The sequence below is a fragment of the Chiloscyllium plagiosum genome, unplaced genomic scaffold (assembly GCF_037043375.1).
Source record: "Chiloscyllium plagiosum isolate Xiang-an unplaced genomic scaffold, Cpla_swu_hap1 HiC_scaffold_5, whole genome shotgun sequence".
In the NCBI taxonomy this organism is placed as follows: Eukaryota; Metazoa; Chordata; class Chondrichthyes; order Orectolobiformes; family Hemiscylliidae; genus Chiloscyllium; species Chiloscyllium plagiosum.
In genome coordinates, this window is record NW_028270143.1 from 131,436,161 (window position 1) to 131,455,679 (window position 19,519).

General features: G+C 48.1%; 2 protein-coding genes across 3 annotated transcripts in view; one reads left to right on the top strand and one right to left on the bottom strand.

Annotated features, from left to right (window-relative positions):
• LOC122550197 (TBC1 domain family member 20) overlaps positions 1-4,010 on the bottom strand; it is a 59,324-nt gene extending 55,314 nt beyond the window's left edge. Inside the window, exon 1 of the mRNA XM_087987669.1 lies at positions 3,447-4,010. Coding sequence (XP_087843795.1) covers positions 3,447-3,522 — 76 coding nt within the window. The 5' untranslated portion in view covers positions 3,523-4,010. The remainder of the gene's footprint in view (positions 1-3,446) is intronic.
• A 3,650-nt stretch (positions 4,011-7,660) lies between these two features.
• The window catches only part of LOC122550344 (diacylglycerol O-acyltransferase 1-like), a 135,930-nt gene continuing 124,071 nt past the window's right edge, over positions 7,661-19,519 (top strand). The window contains exon 1 of one of the 2 annotated variants that reach the window (XM_087987670.1): positions 7,661-7,861. In XM_087987670.1, the coding sequence (XP_087843796.1) occupies positions 7,701-7,861 (161 nt within the window). In that variant the 5' untranslated portion in view covers positions 7,661-7,700. The remainder of the gene's footprint in view (positions 7,862-19,519) is intronic. The other variant, XM_087987671.1, reaches the window with a different exon arrangement.

Sequence of the window (19,519 nt, forward strand, 5' to 3'; positions counted from 1 at the left end):
ACCGCTGAAGTGTTCCCCAACTGGAATGGAACACTCCAGCTGGCAACTGTTGTGCGGTGTCCATTCATTCATTGCCGTAGCCTCAGCTTAGTCTCACCAATGTACCATGCCTCAGGGCTGTTGTGTGTGTCTGGATGAAGAACAGGTTGTCAAAGGTGAAAACCTTGTGGTCGAGGATGAAGCAGATGAGTTGTAGGACGATGCTTGGAAATTGCCAGCAGTTGGTGTTGAGTACTGAGGCTGTTGCCGCGATGCCGTCATTGTGGGGGATGCTGGTGTAGAGTGCTGAAATGTCCATTGTGACGAGGAATGTTCCCAGTTCAACCAATCCGTGGGTGCTGAGTTTCTGCAAGAAATCTGTAGTGTCTTGACAGAAGACGGGGGTCCCCTGTATAGTAGGGTTTCAAGATGCCTTCGACATAGCCAGAGGGGTTCTCTCACAGGCTATGGCAATAGATGAATGGACACGGCCCAACAATCCCCAGCCTGGAATGTTCCCTCCCAGTCGGGGAACACCACTGTGGTCTCGAACATTCGGCCTCGGATCTTCGGGTGACCATCCTCCAAGGTGGACTTTGGGACAGGCAACAACGCAAAGTGGCCAAGCAGAGGCTGATAGCCAAGTTCGGTACCGCTGTGGATGGCCTCATCTGGGATCTTGGGTTCATGTCACACTACAGGTGACCCCATGGCACCTTACACTCTCGCACACAAACTCACTCAGACCCTCTCTCATACACAAGCTCTCTCTCATACGCTCACACATACACACCCCTCATCCTCTCACAGACTTATATCCCTTTATGCTCACACATATACACATACTATCTCACAGACACTCACCCCTCCCCCATCCCCCCCACACACCCATAAGTTTGTGGGGTGAATTGTTAAAGTTCATTTGAGAATGTGGCTTTAAAAAACGTTCTGGGATTTACATGTGAAAGAACTGAAACCAACATGGTCTTTCTAAAAGATGAGAAACTTAACAAACAATCCAGGTCTTTTTTCAACATATCATTTCAGTTGCATCACACTGTAAACTTTTGCTATAAACTCTGTGTCTTACGATCTTATATTCCACAACTACCTGGTGAAGGAGCACTACTCCGAAAGCTAGTGCTTCCAAATAAACCTGTAGGACTATAACCAGGTGTTGTGTGATATTTAACTTTTCACTGGACAAGTATTCTAGGCGCTGGTAAAGCACAAGTATTCTAGCGCTTAAGGGCAATGTTCATCAGAGCAGATGTTGAAAATTGGATTAAATAAAAAAATCTGGAATAAAAATTGAGTTAGTTTAATGGTGATCACGTAATCACTATCAACTATCAGGCTCGTCTTAGTGGGAGAGATTGAGCGGTGTTGGCCTATACTCACTAGATTTTGACTCCAGACCCACAGCAATGTGGCTGACTCTTAACTGCCCTCTGGGCAATTAGGGATGGGCAATAAATGCTGGGCCTAGTCAGTGATGCCCTCATGTCATGAATGAATAAAAACAAATGAAAGATGCTCATGAGGATTGACAAAGTAGACTTAAAGATGTTTCTCCATATAGGGCAATCTAAAACAAAAGGTCATAGTTTTAGAATGTGTGGTGGTATGGAAAATAAATAGCATAAGGGCATGTGAAGGCATAAACATGAGAATCGGTGGAATGTTATGGGGGGGGGGGGGGGGGGCAGCACGGTGGCTCATGGTTAGCACTGCTGCCTCACAGTACCAGGGACCCAGGTTCAATTCCCGCCTCGGGCAACTGTCTGTGTGGAGTTTGCACATTCTCCCCGTATCTGCATGGGTTTCCTTCAGGTGCTCCGGTTTCCTCCCACAGACCAAAAGATGTGCAGCTTAGGTGTATTGGCCATGCTAAATTGCACATAGTGTTAGGTGGATTAGTCAGGGGTAAATATAGGGGGAGTTGGTTTCTCTTCGGAGGGTCGGTGTGGGCTTGTTGGGCCGAAGGGCCTGTTTCCACACTGTAGGTAATCTAATCTAATCTAATCTAAGAAATACTACATCAATCGAATATAGAACAACGGTGGTATAATTATGTTAGTCAGGTAGTATAATTAGGTTAGGTACCAATGGCAGCATAATCAGGTTAATCAAAGCACGTGGCATATGAGTAAATGTTAGCATTATGTAATAGGGTCAACCAAGGGCTGAAGACCATTGTGGCAGATGTAATGGTAAATATCTAATCGTAATAAAGTAAGATTAAGTTTGAAGTAGGAAAAATCATAGTGGCAGAAGTAGAGACATAACATGAACTAACATCATTGGTTTGTTGAATAACTGCAGAAAGATAGCCCTGACTAACACAATTGGACACACTGATAAACTCGAAGAAAGCATGATAACTAAAAGGTATATAAAAAATAACAGACCCCGAGGTTCGGGGACAATTGTGAATTCGCATTTTGGTTGTCACGGCTTTTGTCTGCAAATAAAAGATCATCTTGAAGAACTCTCCATATCTCCTGGTAATTTTCCATGACAGTGACAGATTTAAAAGAGTTCAGGAAGAATAACCTCTCTCAAAGCATCGTGAATCGATGCAGTGGAGGACATAAGATTTTGAATTAGTAATGGGTTGAAGGGTTATGGAGTACAGGCAGGAAATGGGGTTTAGGCTGAAATGAGACCATGATCGTATTAAACGGCAGAGCAGACTTGAGGGGCTGAATTACCTATTCTTGTTCCTACTTCGCATATAATTCAATAACAGTATAAAATGTCATTACTTTTCTGGTAGACCACGAGGTGGCAGTATTATCAAAGATACTGCCTGTTCACCAGGATACCATATCTATAGTTTAATAACATTTAATAACAATAAAAATGTACATTTGTGTAAAGACATAAACTCCTAATATGAAATGTCCGAATGCACTTGGCAGGATCTAGTAATAAACCCAGAACTACATGAAGACACATTAGGATAATGACTAAAAGATCATAGCTGGTCACATCGCTACTGTTGGTAAAAAACAAGGACTGCAGATGCTGGAAACCAGAGTCTAGATTAGAGTAGTGCTGGAAAAGCACAGCAGGTCAGGCAGTATCCGAGGAGCAGGAAAATCAACATTTCGGGCAAAAGCCCTTCATCAGGAATAGATTATTCCTGATGAAGGGCTTTTGCCCGAAACATCGATTTTCTTGATCCTCGGATGCTGCCTGACCTGCTGTGCTTTTCCAACACCACACTGATCTAGACATCGCTACTGTTGTCCAGGTCAGAAGGACGTGGTTCAACTCCGTCTGATGGACTGGAGTTCATAATCCACATTGAAGTACTGAGGAGAGTATCACTTCCTCCAACACCGATTCACCATCTACAGAATGCATTGTAATGACTTAGCACAACTCCGCCAACAAGCACCTCGCAGATCCATGTTCCCTCTTCTTAGAAAGGCAAAGGGGATACATGGGAATATCACTACCTGCAAGTTTCCCTCCAAGCTGCAGTTCCTTCGGTGTCACTGGGTCAAATTCCTGGAACTCACTCCCTAATGGCATTATGGAGGGCTCTAAGCCCCAGAGACTGCAGCAGTTCAAGAAGGCAAGCTCACTCCAACCTTCTCCAGGGCAGGAGGAGTCTGGAGTAAATGCTGACCAAGCCAGCAGTATCCATATCGTATGAACAAGTTAAAAATAAACTGTTGGGCAGTGGTAAACAAGTTAAAAATAAACTGTTGGGACCATGTGCCATAATGAGGAGATATCCATACCTTCAGAGAGGTTGTCTTGAAGGGTTGCACATTTTTGAAGGCTCAGCACAGAGGGAGGACAGCTAATGCTAAAGAACTTTGGAGAAACCAGTGATCACAAAAGGAACTATATAAACGGAAATCTGTCCCTTTTCTCACAGCTGAACATAATTCAGTTTCAAGGCTGGGGGCGCGTGGTCTTCCAGGTGCATGTCCTTAACCTGCTAGGAATTTTGAGCATTGTCTGTTTTTTATAACAGGAATACAAACTTTACACATGAATTAAAGGTGAATTACTGGCAAAACAGTAATACAAAGAGAGTAAGGACTAAGTCTTTTATTTTTGCGCTTTTAAAACAGTAAATTAAAATGGGAAAGAACTTATTAAAAATCAATGTTTTGAAAGGATGGCTGCAGAGTTTAAAAGTATCCTGACACTCAGAGCAAACATTGTAAATAGTCGTTTGAACAAATAGGAATTGAGGGGTTCTAGACTAATGTTGTGCAAGACTAATGTAATTCACAGGATTCCATTTAGAGACTGCACAAAATGTTGTATAGGGCAAACAGGCAATTAGCAATCCGCATTCACAAACGCCAACTAGTCACTAAATGCCATAACTAACTGTCCCTAGTAGCCATACACACATATGACAAGGACCACAAATTCAACTGAGACAACACAACAATCAGAGGACAAGTTAAATAGAGGTGAGCCAGAGAAATTCTAGAAGCATCACACTCAGCCAGACTCCATCAACAAGCACATTGATGTTGACCCAATATACCGGCCACTACAACGAACGACCGGAACCGGCAATCGGAATCAGCAGAAATGTAACCAAATAAATTCCAGAAGACACAGTACAGCAGTGCTTTACAAGAATCTGCAAATCAACTTCCCAACTCAGTGAACATATCCAGGACTAAGGTTAGATGTAGGACGGATGTTCCCAATGCTGGGAGAGTCCAGAATCAGGGGTCATAGTTTAAGGATAAGGGGTAAACCTTTTAGAATGGAGATGAGGAGAACATTCTTCACCTTGAGACTGGTGATCTGTGGAATTGACTATCACAGGAAGTGGTTTAGGCCAAAACATGGTGCTTTCAAGGAGGTAGATATAGTTCTTGTAAAGGGATCATGGGATATGGAGGGAGGATGGGTTTAGGTATGCAGTTCAATGATCAGGCTCAAGGGGTCAAACGGCGTACTCCTGCTCCTATCTTCTATGTTTCCTATATTTATTAGGATGATCCCCAGTATGGAGGGATCGTCTTATTAGCAAAGATTAAACAGGTGCACGGCAGTGGTTCAAGAAGGCAGCTCACCACCATCGTGTCAAGGGCAATTCAGGTCAGGCAATAAATGCTGACATCCCACAAATAAATACAAAAAAAGGTTGGGAGACTACTTACTGGAGTATAGAAGGATGAGGTGCACAGGGTTCTTAAGATTCGGAGATGCCGGTGTTGGACTGGGGTGTACAAAGTTAAAAATCACACAACACTTGGTTATAGTCCAACAGGTTTAATTGGAAGCACACTAGCTTTCGGAGCGACACTCCTTCATCAGGTGATTAGAGAACACAGGGGGCTAACACCTTTAACATATTGTCTATCTATCACCATTGTTAACAGCTAACCCGAGAATGCAACTTTTAAAAAAAAAGGGTTTTGTGATTTACACATGAAAGAAGTGCAACTATCACGTATTCTAACAGATGAAAGGCTTAACAGACAATCAATTCTTCAATGTATAATTTCAGTTACATCACACTGCAAATTTTTGTTATAGATTCTGTGTTATGATCGAGCCCTCCACAATCACCTGGTGAAGGAGTGTCGCTCCGAAAGCTAGTGTGCTTCCAATTAAACCTGTTGGACTATAACCTGGTGTTGTGTGATTTTTAACAGGGTTCTTAAGGGGCTTGACAAGATAGGTGAAAGGGTATTTCTCCCCAAGGAGAGTCTATGACCAGTCAATGTAGTCTCAGACTAAAGGTGTGCCAATATAAATCTGAGCTACAGTCATAGAGATGTACAGCACAGAAACAGACCCTTCGGTCCAACCTGTCCATACCAACCAGATATCCCAACCCAATCTAGTCCCACCTGCCAGCACTTGACCCATATCCTTCTAAGTCCTCCCTAATCATATACCCATCCAGATGCCTCTTAAATGTTGCAATTGTACCAGCCTCCACCACTTCCTTTGGCTGCTCATTCCATACATGTACCACCCTCTGCGTGTAAAAGTTGTCCCTTAGGTCTCTTTTATATCTTTCCCCTCTCACCCTAAACCTATGCCCTCTAGTTCTGGACTCCCTGACCCCAGGGATAAGACCTTGCCTATTCACCCTAACAATGCACCTCAATTTTGAAAAACCTCTATAAGGTCACCCCTCAGCCTTCGACGCTTCAGGGAAAACAGCCCCAGCCTGTTCAGCCTCTGCCTGTAGCTCAAATCCTCCAACCCTGGCAACATCCTTGTAAATCTTTTCTGAACCCTTTCAAGTTTCACAAAATCATTCCGATAGGAAGGAGACCAGAATTGCACGCAATATTCCAACAGTGGCCTAACCAATGTCCTGTATAGCCACAACATGACCTCCCAACTCCTGCACTCAATACTCTGACCAATAAAGGAAACCATACCAAACACCTTCTTCACTATCCTATCTACCTGCGACTCCACTTTCAAGGAGCTACGAACCTGCACTCCAAGGTCTCTTTGTTCAGCAACACTCCCTAGGACCTTACCATTAAGTGTATAAGTCCTGCTAAGATTTGCTTCCCCAAAATGCAGCACCTCACATTTATCTGAATTAAACTCCATCTGCCACTTCTCAGCCCATTGGCCCATCTGGTCAACTTCTCTCTGATGGTTGAAACACCTCACCGCAGAGAGCTGTGGGGCAAAGTCCTCGTTTACATTTCAGGCCACAATAAACAGATTATTGATCAGGCGGGAAAAACAAGAATTGCAGCATAAAGACAGGAGCGTGGACCTGAGGAAAGTAGGGTCAGGCTGTGGTCCTAGTGAATGGTGGAGCAAACTCGAAGGGCAGAATGGCCTCCTCATGTTCCAACTTATTATGGTCTTACTCTACGATCAAAAAAATGAAGTACAATTCGCGACTCAAAGAGCAGGAACGGCCAAAACTACTCAGCAGCATCGACAGAGAGAAAACACACTCCACCGCCATTCAGGAGAGAAAACCGTCACATTTCCCGAGAGACAGTTCGCCAAAGACGCATGCGCCTTGGGCATCGGCGTGTAATGGGCGGGGCCAGCCGCGCCTTCACTCTGATTGGCCGGTTGCCCGAGCCGCCCAGCGAGAGGCGGGAAACTGGGGCGCGCGCAGCCCTCGCCGCGGTTTCCGGGACAACCAGGGAGCCCCGCCCCTTCCACCTGACCCAGCCCCATCACCCCGTTCCGCCCCGCCCCCTCCACACGGTCCAGCCAAGGAGCCCCGCCCCAGCCACGGTGCCCCGCCCCTCCCACCCCGGCCCAGCCAGGGAGCCCCGCCCCGGCCATGGAGCCCCGCCCCCCCGGCCAAGTAAGGTAGACCCGCCCCCGCCACGGGGCCCGCCCCCACACCCCGCCCGCATTCTCCGCCCAAGCCACGGAGCCCCGCCCCCGTCCCCGCCCCAGCCAGGGAGCCCCGCCCCAACTCCGCCGCCCAGCCAGGGGGCCCGCCCCCTCTCCAAGGCCCATTTCCCCGGCCCAGAAGGAAGCCCCGCCCCAGTCAGGGAGCCCCGCCCTCTCTTCCCGGCCCAGAGAGGAAGCCCCGCCCTAGCCAGGAAGCCCCGCCCCAGTCCGGGAGCCCCGCCCCCTCTTCCCGGCCCAGAGAGGAAGCCCCGCCCTAGCCAGGAAGCCCCGCCCCAGTCAGGGAGCCCCGCCCCCGCCCGGGAGCCCCGCCCCGCCCCCTCCCTCAGACCGAGCTGTGGCCTGACCCCGAGCGGAGCGGCCGCTCAGCCCCAGCCATGAGCGGGACTCCGGGGGTGCCCGCTGCTGTGCGGCGTCGTGGACATGGCTCAGGCTCGGTGCCGGAGGGAGTGAGTAAGGCGTCCCGGACTCTGAGTCACCGGGACCTGAAGAAGCTGCAAGAGCCGGAGCCGGAACTGAGCGACAGCAAACGGCTCAGGTAAAACCCCCGAGACAGCAGCTCTGTCCATTCCGGGGCAGGAACACATGCAAAAAACCCGATTGATTATACCACTGTCCGCTAATGCATTCCACAGGACCCCACACCCTGTCCCCGCCTGTGTTACTCTGCTAAAAGACCCAAAACCCAGTCCCTGCCTGTGTTACTCTGCTAAAGGACCATAAACCCTGTCCCTGCCTGTGTTACTCTGCTAAAAGACCATAAACCCAGTCCCTGCCTGTGTTACTCTGCTAAAGGACCATAAACCCAGTCCCTGCCTGTGTTACTCTGCTAAAAGACCATAAATCCTGTCCCTGCCTGTGTTACTCTGCTAAAAGACCCAAAACCCAGTCCCTGCCTGTGTTACTCTGCTAAAGGACCATAAACCCAGTCCCTGCCTGTGTTACTCTGCTAAAAGACCATAAATCCTGTCCCTGCCTGTGTTACTCTGCTAAAAGACCCAAAACCCTGTCCCTGCCTGTGTTACTCTGCTAAAGGACCATAAACCCAGTCCCTGCCTGTGTTACTCTGCTAAAGGACCATAAACCCTGTCCCTGCCTGTGTTACTCTGCTAAAAGACCATAAACCCTGTCCCTGCCTGTGTTACTCTGCTAAAGGACCATAAACCCTGTCCCTGCCTGTGTTACTCTGCTAAAAGACCATAAACCCTGTCCCTGCCTGTGTTACTCTGCTAAAAGACCATAAACCCTGTCCCTGCCTGTGTTACTCTGCTAAAAGACCCAAAACGCAGTCCCTGCCTGTGTTACTCTGCTAAAAGACCCAAAACGCTGTCCCTGCCTGTGTTACTCTGCTAAAAGACCCAAAACCCTGTCCCTGCCTGTGCTACTCTGCTAAAGGACCATAAACCCTGTCCCTGCCTGTGTTACTCTGCTAAAGGACCATAAACCCTGTCCCTGCCTGTGTTACTCTGCTAAAAGACCCAAAACCCTGTCCCTGCCTGTGTTACTCTGCTAAAAGACCCAAAACGCTGTCCCTGCCTGTGTTACTCTGCTAAAAGACCATAAACCCTGTCCCTGCCTGTGTTACTCTGCGAAAAGACCATAAACCCTGTCCCTGCCTGTGTTACTCTGCTAAAAGACGATAAACCCTGTCCCTGCCTGTGTTACTCTGCTAAAAGACCATAAACCCTGTCCCTGCCTGTGTTACTCTGCTAAAGGACCATAAACCCTGTCCCTGCCTGTGTTACTCTGCTAAAAGACCATAAACCCAGTCCCTGCCTGTGCTACTCTGCTAAAAGACCATAAACCCTGTCCCTGCCTGTGTTACTCTGCTAAAAGACCCAAAACCCTGTCCCTGCCTGTGTTACTCTGCTAAAAGACCCAAAACCCTGTCCCTGCCTGTGTTACTCTGCTAAAAGACCCAAAACCCTGTCCCTGCCTGTGTTACTCTGCTAAAAGACCATAAACCCTGTCTCTGCCTGTGTTACTCTGCTAAAAGACCATAAACCCTGTCCCTGCCTGTGTTACTCTGCTAAAAGACCATAAACCCTGTCCCTGCCTGTGTTACTCTGCGAAAAGACCATAAACCCTGTCCCTGCCTGTGTTACTCTGCTAAAAGACCCAAAACCCAGTCCCTGCCTGTGTTACTCTGCTAAAAGACCATAAACCCTGTCTCTGCCTGTGTTACTCTGCTAAAAGACCATAAACCCTGTCCCTGCCTGTGTTACTCTGCTAAAAGACCATAAACCCTGTCCCTGCCTGTGTTACTCTGCTAAAAGACCCAAAACCCTGTCCCCGCCTGTGTTACTCTGCTAAAGGACCATAAACCCTGTCCCTGCCTGTGTTACTCTGCGAAAAGACCATAAACCCTGTCCCTGCCTGTGTTACTCTGCTAAAGGACCATAAACCCTGTCCCTGCCTGTGTTACTCTGCTAAAAGACCCAAAACCCTGTCCCTGCCTGTGTTACTCTGCTAAAAGACCCAAAACGCTGTCCCTGCCTGTGTTACTCTGCTAAAAGACCCAAAACCCTGTCCCTGCCTGTGCTACTCTGCTAAAGGACCATAAACCCTGTCCCTGCCTGTGTTACTCTGCTAAAAGACCATAAACCCTGTCCCTGCCTGTGTTACTCTGCTAAAAGACCATAAACCCTGTCCCTGCCTGTGTTACTCTGCTAAAAGACCATAAACCCTGTCCCTGTCTGTGTTACTCTGCTAAAAGACCCAAAACCCTGTCCCTGCCTGTGTTACTCTGCTAAAAGACCCAAAACCCTGTCCCTGCCTGTGTTACTCTGCTAAAAGACCCAAAACCCTGTCCCTGCCTGTGTTACTCTGCTAAAAGACCCAAAACCCTGTCCCTGCCTGTGCTACTCTGCTAAAGGACCATAAACCCTGTCCCTGCCTGTGTTACTCTGCTAAAGGACCATAAACCCTGTCCCTGCCTGTGTTACTCTGCTAAAAGACCATAAACCCTGTCCCTGCCTGTGTTACTCTGCTAAAAGACCCAAAACGCTGTCCCTGCCTGTGTTACTCTGCTAAAAGACCATAAACCCAGTCCCTGCCTGTGTTACTCTGCTAAAAGACCATAAACCCTGTCCCTGCCTGTGTTACTCTGCTAAAAGACCATAAACCCTGTCCCTGCCTGTGTTACTCTGCTAAAAGACCATAAACCCTGTCCCTGCCTGTGTTACTCTGCTAAAGGACCATAAACCCTGTCCCTGCCTGTGTTACTCTGCTAAAAGACCATAAACCCTGTCCCTGCCTGTGTTACTCTGCTAAAAGACCCAAAACCCTGTCCCTGCCTGTGTTACTCTGCGAAAAGACCATAAACCCTGTCCCTGCCTGTGTTACTCTGCTAAAAGACCCAAAACGCAGTCCCTGCCTGTGTTACTCTGCTAAAAGACCCAAAACGCTGTCCCTGCCTGTGTTACTCTGCTAAAAGACCCAAAACCCTGTCCCTGCCTGTGTTACTCTGCTAAAGGACCATAAACCCTGTCCCTGCCTGTGTTACTCTGCTAAAAGACCCAAAACCCTGTCCCTGCCTGTGTTACTCTGCGAAAAGACCATAAACCCTGTCCCTGCCTGTGTTACTCTGCTAAAAGACCCAAAACGCAGTCCCTGCCTGTGTTACTCTGCTAAAAGACCATAAACCCTGTCCCTGCCTGTGTTACTCTGCTAAAAGACCCAAAACGCTGTCCCTGCCTGTGTTACTCTGCTAAAAGACCCAAAACCCTGTCCCTGCCTGTGCTACTCTGCTAAAGGACGATAAACCCTGTCCCTGCCTGTGCTACTCTGCTAAAGGACCATAAACCCAGTCCCTGCCTGTGTTACTCTGCTAAAGGACCATAAACCCTGTCCCTGCCTGTGCTACTCTGCTAAAAGACCATAAACCCTGTCCCTGCCTGTGTTACTCTGCTAAAAGACCCAAAACCCTGTCCCTGCCTGTGTTACTCTGCTAAAAGACCATAAACCCTGTCCCTGCCTGTGTTACTCTGCTAAAAGACCCAAAACCCTGTCCCTGCCTGTGTTACTCTGCTAAAAGACCATAAACCCTGTCCCTGCCTGTGTTACTCTGCTAAAAGACCCAAAACCCTGTCCCTGCCTGTGTTACTCTGCTAAAAGACCATAAACCCTGTCCCTGCCTGTGTTACTCTGCTAAAAGACCATAAACCCTGTCCCTGCCTGTGTTACTCTGCTAAAAGACCATAAACCCTGTCCCTGCCTGTGTTACTCTGCTAAAAGACCATAAACCCTGTCCCTGCCTGTGTTACTCTGCTAAAGGACCATAAACCCTGTCCCTGCCTGTGTTACTCTGCTAAAAGACCCAAAACCCTGTCCCTGCCTGTGTTACTCTGCTAAAAGACCCAAAACCCTGTCCCTGCCTGTGTTACTCTGCTAAAAGACCCAAAACGCAGTCCCTGCCTGTGTTACTCTGCTAAAAGACCATAAACCCTGTCCCTGCCTGTGTTACTCTGCTAAAAGACCATAAACCCTGTCCCTGCCTGTGTTACTCTGCGAAAAGACCATAAACCCTGTCCCTGCCTGTGTTACTCTGCTAAAAGACGATAAACCCTGTCCCTGCCTGTGTTACTCTGCTAAAAGACCATAAACCCTGTCCCTGCCTGTGTTACTCTGCTAAAAGACCATAAACCCTGTCCCTGCCTGTGTTACTCTGCTAAAAGACCATAAACCCAGTCCCTGCCTGTGCTACTCTGCTAAAAGACCATAAACCCTGTCCCTGCCTGTGTTACTCTGCTAAAAGACCCAAAACCCTGTCCCTGCCTGTGTTACTCTGCTAAAAGACCCAAAACCCTGTCCCTGCCTGTGTTACTCTGCTAAAAGACCATAAACCCTGTCTCTGCCTGTGTTACTCTGCTAAAAGACCCAAAACCCTGTCCCTGCCTGTGTTACTCTGCTAAAAGACCCAAAACCCTGTCCCTGCCTGTGTTACTCTGCTAAAAGACCATAAACCCTGTCTCTGCCTGTGTTACTCTGCTAAAAGACCCAAAACCCTGTCCCTGCCTGTGTTACTCTGCTAAAAGACCATAAACCCAGTCCCTGCCTGTGTTACTCTGCGAAAAGACCATAAACCCTGTCCCTGCCTGTGTTACTCTGCTAAAAGACCATAAACCCTGTCCCTGCCTGTGTTACTCTGCTAAAAGACCCAAAACCCAGTCCCTGCCTGTGTTACTCTGCTAAAAGACCATAAACCCTGTCCCTGCCTGTGTTACTCTGCTAAAAGACCATAAACCCTGTCCCTGCCTGTGTTACTCTGCTAAAAGACCCAAAACCCAGTCCCTGCCTGTGTTACTCTGCTAAAAGACCATAAACCCTGTCCCTGCCTGTGTTACTCTGCTAAAAGACCCAAAACCCAGTCCCTGCCTGTGTTACTCTGCTAAAGGACCATAAACCCTGTCCCTGCCTGTGTTACTCTGCTAAAAGACCATAAACCCTGTCCCTGCCTGTGTTACTCTGCTAAAAGACCCAAAACCCAGTCCCTGCCTGTGTTACTCTGCTAAAAGACCATAAACCCTGTCCCTGCCTGTGTTACTCTGCTAAAAGACCCAAAACCCAGTCCCTGCCTGTGTTACTCTGCTAAAAGACCATAAACCCTGTCCCTGCCTGTGTTACTCTGCTAAAAGACCATAAACCCTGTCCCTGCCTGTGTTACTCTGCTAAAAGACCATAAACCCTGTCCCTGCCTGTGTTACTCTGCTAAAGGACCATAAACCCTGTCCCTGCCTGTGTTACTCTGCTAAAAGACCATAAACCCTGTCCCTGCCTGTGTTACTCTGCTAAAAGACCATAAACCCTGTCCCTGCCTGTGTTACTCTGCTAAAAGACCATAAACCCTGTCCCTGCCTGTGTTACTCTGCTAAAGGACCATAAACCCTGTCCCTGCCTGTGTTACTCTGCTAAAAGACCATAAACCCAGTCCCTGCCTGTGTTACTCTGCTAAAGGACCATAAACCCTGTCCCTGCCTGTGTTACTCTGCTAAAAGACCAGAAACCCTGTCCCTGCCTGTGTTACTCTGCTAAAAGACCATAAACCCTGTCCCTGCCTGTGTTACTCTGCTAAAAGACCCAAAACCCTGTCCCTGCCTGTGTTACTCTGCTAAAAGACCATAAACCCAGTCCCTGCCTGTGCTACTCTGCTAAAAGACCATAAACCCAGTCCCTGCCTGTGCTACTCTGCTAAAAGACCATAAACCCTGTCCCTGCCTGTGTTACTCTGCTAAAAGACCATAAACCCTGTCCCTGCCTGTGTTACTCTGCTAAAAGACCCAAAACCCAGTCCCTGCCTGTGTTACTCTGCTAAAAGACCATAAACCCTGTCCCTGCCTGTGTTACTCTGCTAAAAGACCATAAACCCTGTCCCTGCCTGTGTTACTCTGCTAAAAGACCCAAAACCCAGTCCCTGCCTGTGTTACTCTGCTAAAAGACCATAAACCCAGTCCCTGCCTGTGCTACTCTGCTAAAAGACCATAAACCCTGTCCCTGCCTGTGTTACTCTGCTAAAAGACCCAAAACCCTGTCCCTGCCTGTGTTACTCTGCTAAAAGACCCAAAACCCAGTCCCTGCCTGTGTTACTCTGCTAAAAGACCATAAACCCTGTCTCTGCCTGTGTTACTCTGCTAAAAGACGATAAACCCTGTCCCTGCCTGTGTTACTCTGCTAAAAGACCATAAACCCTGTCCCTGCCTGTGTTACTCTGCTAAAGGACCATAAACCCTGTCCCTGCCTGTGTTACTCTGCTAAAAGACGATAAACCCTGTCCCTGCCTGTGTTACTCTGCTAAAAGACCATAAACCCTGTCCCTGCCTGTGTTACTCTGCGAAAAGACCATAAACCCTGTCCCTGCCTGTGCTATTCTGCTAAAAGACCCAAAACCCTGTCCCTGCCTGTGCTACTCTGCTAAAAGACCATAAACCCTGTCCCTGCCTGTGTTACTCTGCGAAAAGACCATAAACCCTGTCCCTGCCTGTGTTACTCTGCTAAAAGACCCAAAACCCAGTCCCTGCCTGTGTTACTCTGCTAAAAGACCATAAACCCTGTCCCTGCCTGTGCTACTCTGCTAAAAGACCATAAACCCTGTCCCTGCTTGTGTTACTCTGCGAAAAGACCATAAACCCTGTCCCTGCCTGTGTTACTCTGCTAAAAGACCCAAAACCCAGTCCCTGCCTGTGTTACTCTGCTAAAAGACCCAAAACCCTGTCCCTGCCTGTGTTACTCTGCTAAAAGACCATAAGCCCTGTCCCTGCCTGTGCTACTCTGCTAAAAGACCATAAACCCTGTCCCTGCCTGTGTTACTCTGCTAAAAGACCATAAACCCTGTCCCTGCCTGTGTTACTCTGCGAAAAGACCATAAACCCTGTCCCTGCCTGTGTTACTCTGCGAAAAGACCATAAACCCTGTCCCTGCCTGTGTTACTCTGCGAAAAGACCATAAACCCTGTCCCTGCCTGTGTTACTCTGCGAAAAGACCATAAGCCCTGTCCCTGCCTGTGTTACTCTGCTAAAAGACCATAAACCCTGTCCCTGCCTGTGTTACTCTGCTAAAAGACCCAAAACCCTGTCCCTGCCTGTGTTACTCTGCTAAAAGACCCAAAACCCTGTCCCTGCCTGTGTTACTCTGCTAAAAGACCCAAAACCCTGTCCCTGCCTGTGTTACTCTGCTAAAAGACCCAAAACCCTGTCCCTGCCTGTGTTACTCTGCTAAAAGACCATAAACCCAGTCTCTGCCTGTGTTACTCTGCTAAAAGACCCAAAACCCTGTCCCTGCCTGTGTTACTCTGCTAAAAGACCATAAACCCTGTCCCTGCCTGTGTTACTCTGCTAAAAGACCCAAAACCCTGTCCCTGCCTGTGTTACTCTGCTAAAAGACCATAAACCCTGTCCCTGCCTGTGTTACTCTGCTAAAAGACCCAAAACCCTGTCCCTGCCTGTGTTACTCTGCTAAAAGACCCAAAACCCTGTCCCTGCCTGTGTTACTCTGCTAAAAGACCCAAAACCCTGTCCCTGCCTGTGTTACTCTGCTAAAAGACCCAAAACCCTGTCCCTGCCTGTGTTACTCTGCTAAAAGACCATAAACCCTGTCCCTGCCTGTGTTACTCTGCTAAAAGACCCAAAACCCTGTCCCTGCCTGTGTTACTCTGCTAAAAGACCATAAACTCTGTCCCTGCCTGTGTTACTCTGCTAAAAGACCATGAACCCTGTCCCTGCCTGTGTTACTCTGCTAAAAGACCATAAACCCTGTCCCTGCCTGTGTTACTCTGCTAAAAGACCCAAAACCCTGTCCCTGCCTGTGTTACTCTGCTAAAAGACCCAAAACCCAGTCCCTGCCTGTGTTACTCTGCTAAAAGACCATAAACCCTGTCCCTTCCTGTGTTACTCTGCTAAAAGACCCAAAACCCTGTCCCTGCCTGTGTTACTCTGCTAAAAGACCATAAACCCTGTCCCTGCCTGTGTTACTCTGCTAAAAGACCATAAACCCTGTCCCTGCCTGTGTTACTCTGCTAAAAGACCATAAACCCTGTCCCTGCCTGTGTTACTCTGCTAAAAGACCCAAAACCCTGTCCCTGCCTGTGTTACTCTGCTAAAAGACCATAAACCCTGTCCCTGCCTGTGTTACTCTGCTAAAAGACCATAAACCCAGTCCCTGCCTGTGTTACTCTGCTAAAAGACCCAAAACCCTGTCCCTGCCTGTGTTACTCTGCTAAAAGACCATACACCCAGTCCCTGCCTGTGTTACTCTGCTAAAAGACCCAAAACCCTGTCCCTGCCTGTGTTACTCTGCTAAAAGACCATAAACCCAGTCCCTGCCTGTGTTACTCTGCTAAAAGACCCAAAACCCTGTCCCTGCCTGTGTTACTCTGCTAAAAGACCATAAACCCTGTCCCTGCCTGTGTTACTCTGCTAAAAGACCCAAAACCCTGTCCCTGCCTGTGTTACTCTGCTAAAAGACCCTAAACCCTGTCACTGCCTGTGTTACTCTGCTGAAAGACCATAAACCCTGTCCCTGCCTGTATTACTCTGCTAAAAGACCATAAACCCTGTCCCTGCCTGTGTTACTCTGCTAAAAGACCATAAACCCTGTCCCTTCCTGTGTTACTCTGCTAAAAGACCATAAACCCAGTCCCTGCCTGTGTTACTCTGCTAAAAGACCATAAACCCTGTCCCTGTCTGTGTTACTCTGCTAAAAGACCATAAACCCAGTCCCTGCCTGTGTTACTCTGCTAAAAGACCCAAAACCCTGTCCCTGCCTGTGTTACTCTGCTAAAAGACCATAAACCCTGTCCCTGCCTGTGTTACTCTGCTAAAAGACCATAAACCCTGTCCCTGCCTGTGTTACTCTGCTAAAAGACCCAAAACCCTGTCTCTGCCTGTGTTACTCTGCTAAAAGACCATAAACCCTGTCCCTGTCTGTGTTACTCTGCTAAAAGACCATAAACCCTGTCCCTGCCTGTGTTACTCTGCTAAAAGACCCAAAACCCTGTCCCTGCCTGTATTACTCTAAAAGACCATAACCCCTGTCTCTGCCTGTGTTACTCTGCTAAAAGACCATAAACCCTGTCCCTGCCTGTGTTACTCTGCTAAAAGACCATAAACCCTGTCCCTGTCTGTGTTACTCTGCTAAAAGACCATAAACCCTGTCCCTGCCTGTGTTACTCTGCTAAAGGACCATAAACCCTGTCCCTGCCTGTGTTACTCTGCTAAAAGACCATAAACCCTGTCCCTGTCTGTGTTACTCTGCTAAAAGACCATAAACCCTGTCCCTTCCTGTGTTACTCTGCTAAAAGACCCAAAACCCTGTCCCTGCCTGTATTACTCTAAAAGACCATAAACCCTGTCCCTGCCTGTGTTACTCTGCTAAAAGACCATAAACCCAGTCCCTGCCTGTGTTACTCTGCTAAAAGACCATAAACCCTGTCCCTGCCTGTGTTACTCTGCTAAAAGACCCAAAACCCTGTCCCTGCCTGTGTTACTCTGCTAAAAGACCATAAACCCTGTCTCTGCCTGTGTTACTCTGCTAAAAGACCCAAAACCCTGTCCCTGCCTGTGTTACTCTGCTAAAAGACCATAAACCCTGTCCCTGCCTGTGTTACTCTGCTAAAAGACCATAAACCCTGTCCCTGCCTGTGTTACTCTGCTAAAAGACCCAAAACCCTGTCCCTGCCTGTGTTACTCTGCTAAAAGACCATAAACCCAGTCCCTGCCTGTGTTACTCTGCTAAAAGACCCAAAACCCTGTCCCTGCCTGTGTTACTCTGCTAAAAGACCATAAACCCTGTCTCTGCCTGTGTTACTCTGCTAAAAGACCCAAAACCCTGTCCCTGCCTGTGTTACTCTGCTAAAAGACCATAAACCCAGTCCCTGCCTGTGTTACTCTGCTAAAAGACCATAAACCCTGTCCCTGCCTGTGTTACTCTGCTAAAAGACCATAAACCCTGTCCCTGCCTGTGTTACTCTGCTAAAAGACCCAAAACCCTGTCTCTGCCTGTGTTACTCTGCTAAAAGACCCAAAACCCTGTCCCTGCCTGTGTTACTCTGCTAAAAGACCATAAACCCAGTCCCTGCCTGTGTTACTCTGCTAAAAGACCATAAACCCTGTCCCTGCCTGTTACTCTGCTAAAAGACCATAAACCCTGTCCCTGTCTGTGTTACTCTGCTAAAAGACCCAAAACCCTGTCCCTGCCTGTGTTACTCTGCTAAAAGACCATAAACCCTGTCCCTGCCTGTGTTACTCTGCTAAAAGACCATAAACCCTGTCCCTGCCTGTGTTACTCTGCTAAAAGACCATAAACCCTGTCTCTGCCTGTGTTACTCTGCTAAAAGACCATAAACCCTGTCCCTGCCTGTGTTACTCTGCTAAAAGACCCAAAACCCTGTCCCTGCCTGTGTTACTCTGCTAAAAGTCCATAAACCCTGTCTCTGCCTGTGTTACTCTGCTAAAAGACCATAAACCCTGTCCCTGCCTGTGTTACTCTGCTAAAAGACCATAAACCCTGTCCCTGCCTGTGTTACTCTGCTAAAAGACCATAAACCCTGTCCCTGCCTGTGTTACTCTGCTAAAAGACCATAAACCCTGTCTCTGCCTGTGTTACTCTGCTAAAAGACCATAAACCCTGTCCCTGCCTGTGTTACTCTGCTAAAAGACCCAAAACCCTGTCCCTGCCTGTGTTACTCTGCTAAAAGTCCATAAACCCTGTCTCTGCCTGTGTTACTCTGCTAAAAGACCATAAACCCAGTCCCTGCCTGTGTTACTCTGCTAAAAGACCCAAAACCCTGTCTCTGCCTGTGTTACTCTGCTAAAAGACCATAAACCCTGTCCCTGCCTGTGTTACTCTGCTAAAAGACCCAAAACCCTGTCTCTGCCTGTGTTACTCTGCTAAAAGACCATAAACCCTGTCCCTGCCTGTGTTACTCTGCTAAAAGACCATAAACCCTGTCCCTGCCTGTGTTACTCTGCTAAAAGACCATAAACCCTGTCCCTGCCTGTTACTCTGCTAAAAGACCATAAACCCTGTCCCTGCCTGTGTTACTCTGCTAAAAGACCATAAACCCTGTCCCTGCCTGTGTTACTCTGCTAAAAGACCATAAACCCTGTCCCTGCCTGTGTTACTCTGCTAAAAGACCATAAACCCAGTCCCTGCCTGTGTTACTCTGCTAAAATACCATAAACCCTGTCCCTGCCTGTGTTACTCTGCTAAAAGACCATAAACCCAGTCCCTGCCTGTGTTACTCTGCTAAAAGACCCAAAACCCTGTCCCTGCCTGTGTTACTCTGTTAAAAGACCCAAAACCCTGTCCCTGCCTGTGTTACTCTGCTAAAAGACCATAAACCCAGTCCCTGCCTGTGTTACTCTGCTAAAAGACCATAAACCTTGTCCCTGCCTGTGTTACTCTGCTAAAAGACCATAAACCCTGTCTCTGCCTGTGTTACTCTGCTAAAAGACCCAAAACCCTGTCCCTGCCTGTGTTACTCTGCTAAAAGACCATAAACCCTGTCCCTGCCTGTGCTACTCTGCTAAAAGACCCAAAACCCTGTCCCCGCCTGTGTTACTCTGCTAAAAGACCATAAACCCTGTCTCTGCCTGTGTTACTCTGCTAAAAGACCCAAAACCCTGTCCCCGCCTGTGTTACTCTGCTAAAAGACCATAAACCCTGTCCCTGCCTGTGCTACTCTGCTAAAAGACCCAAAACC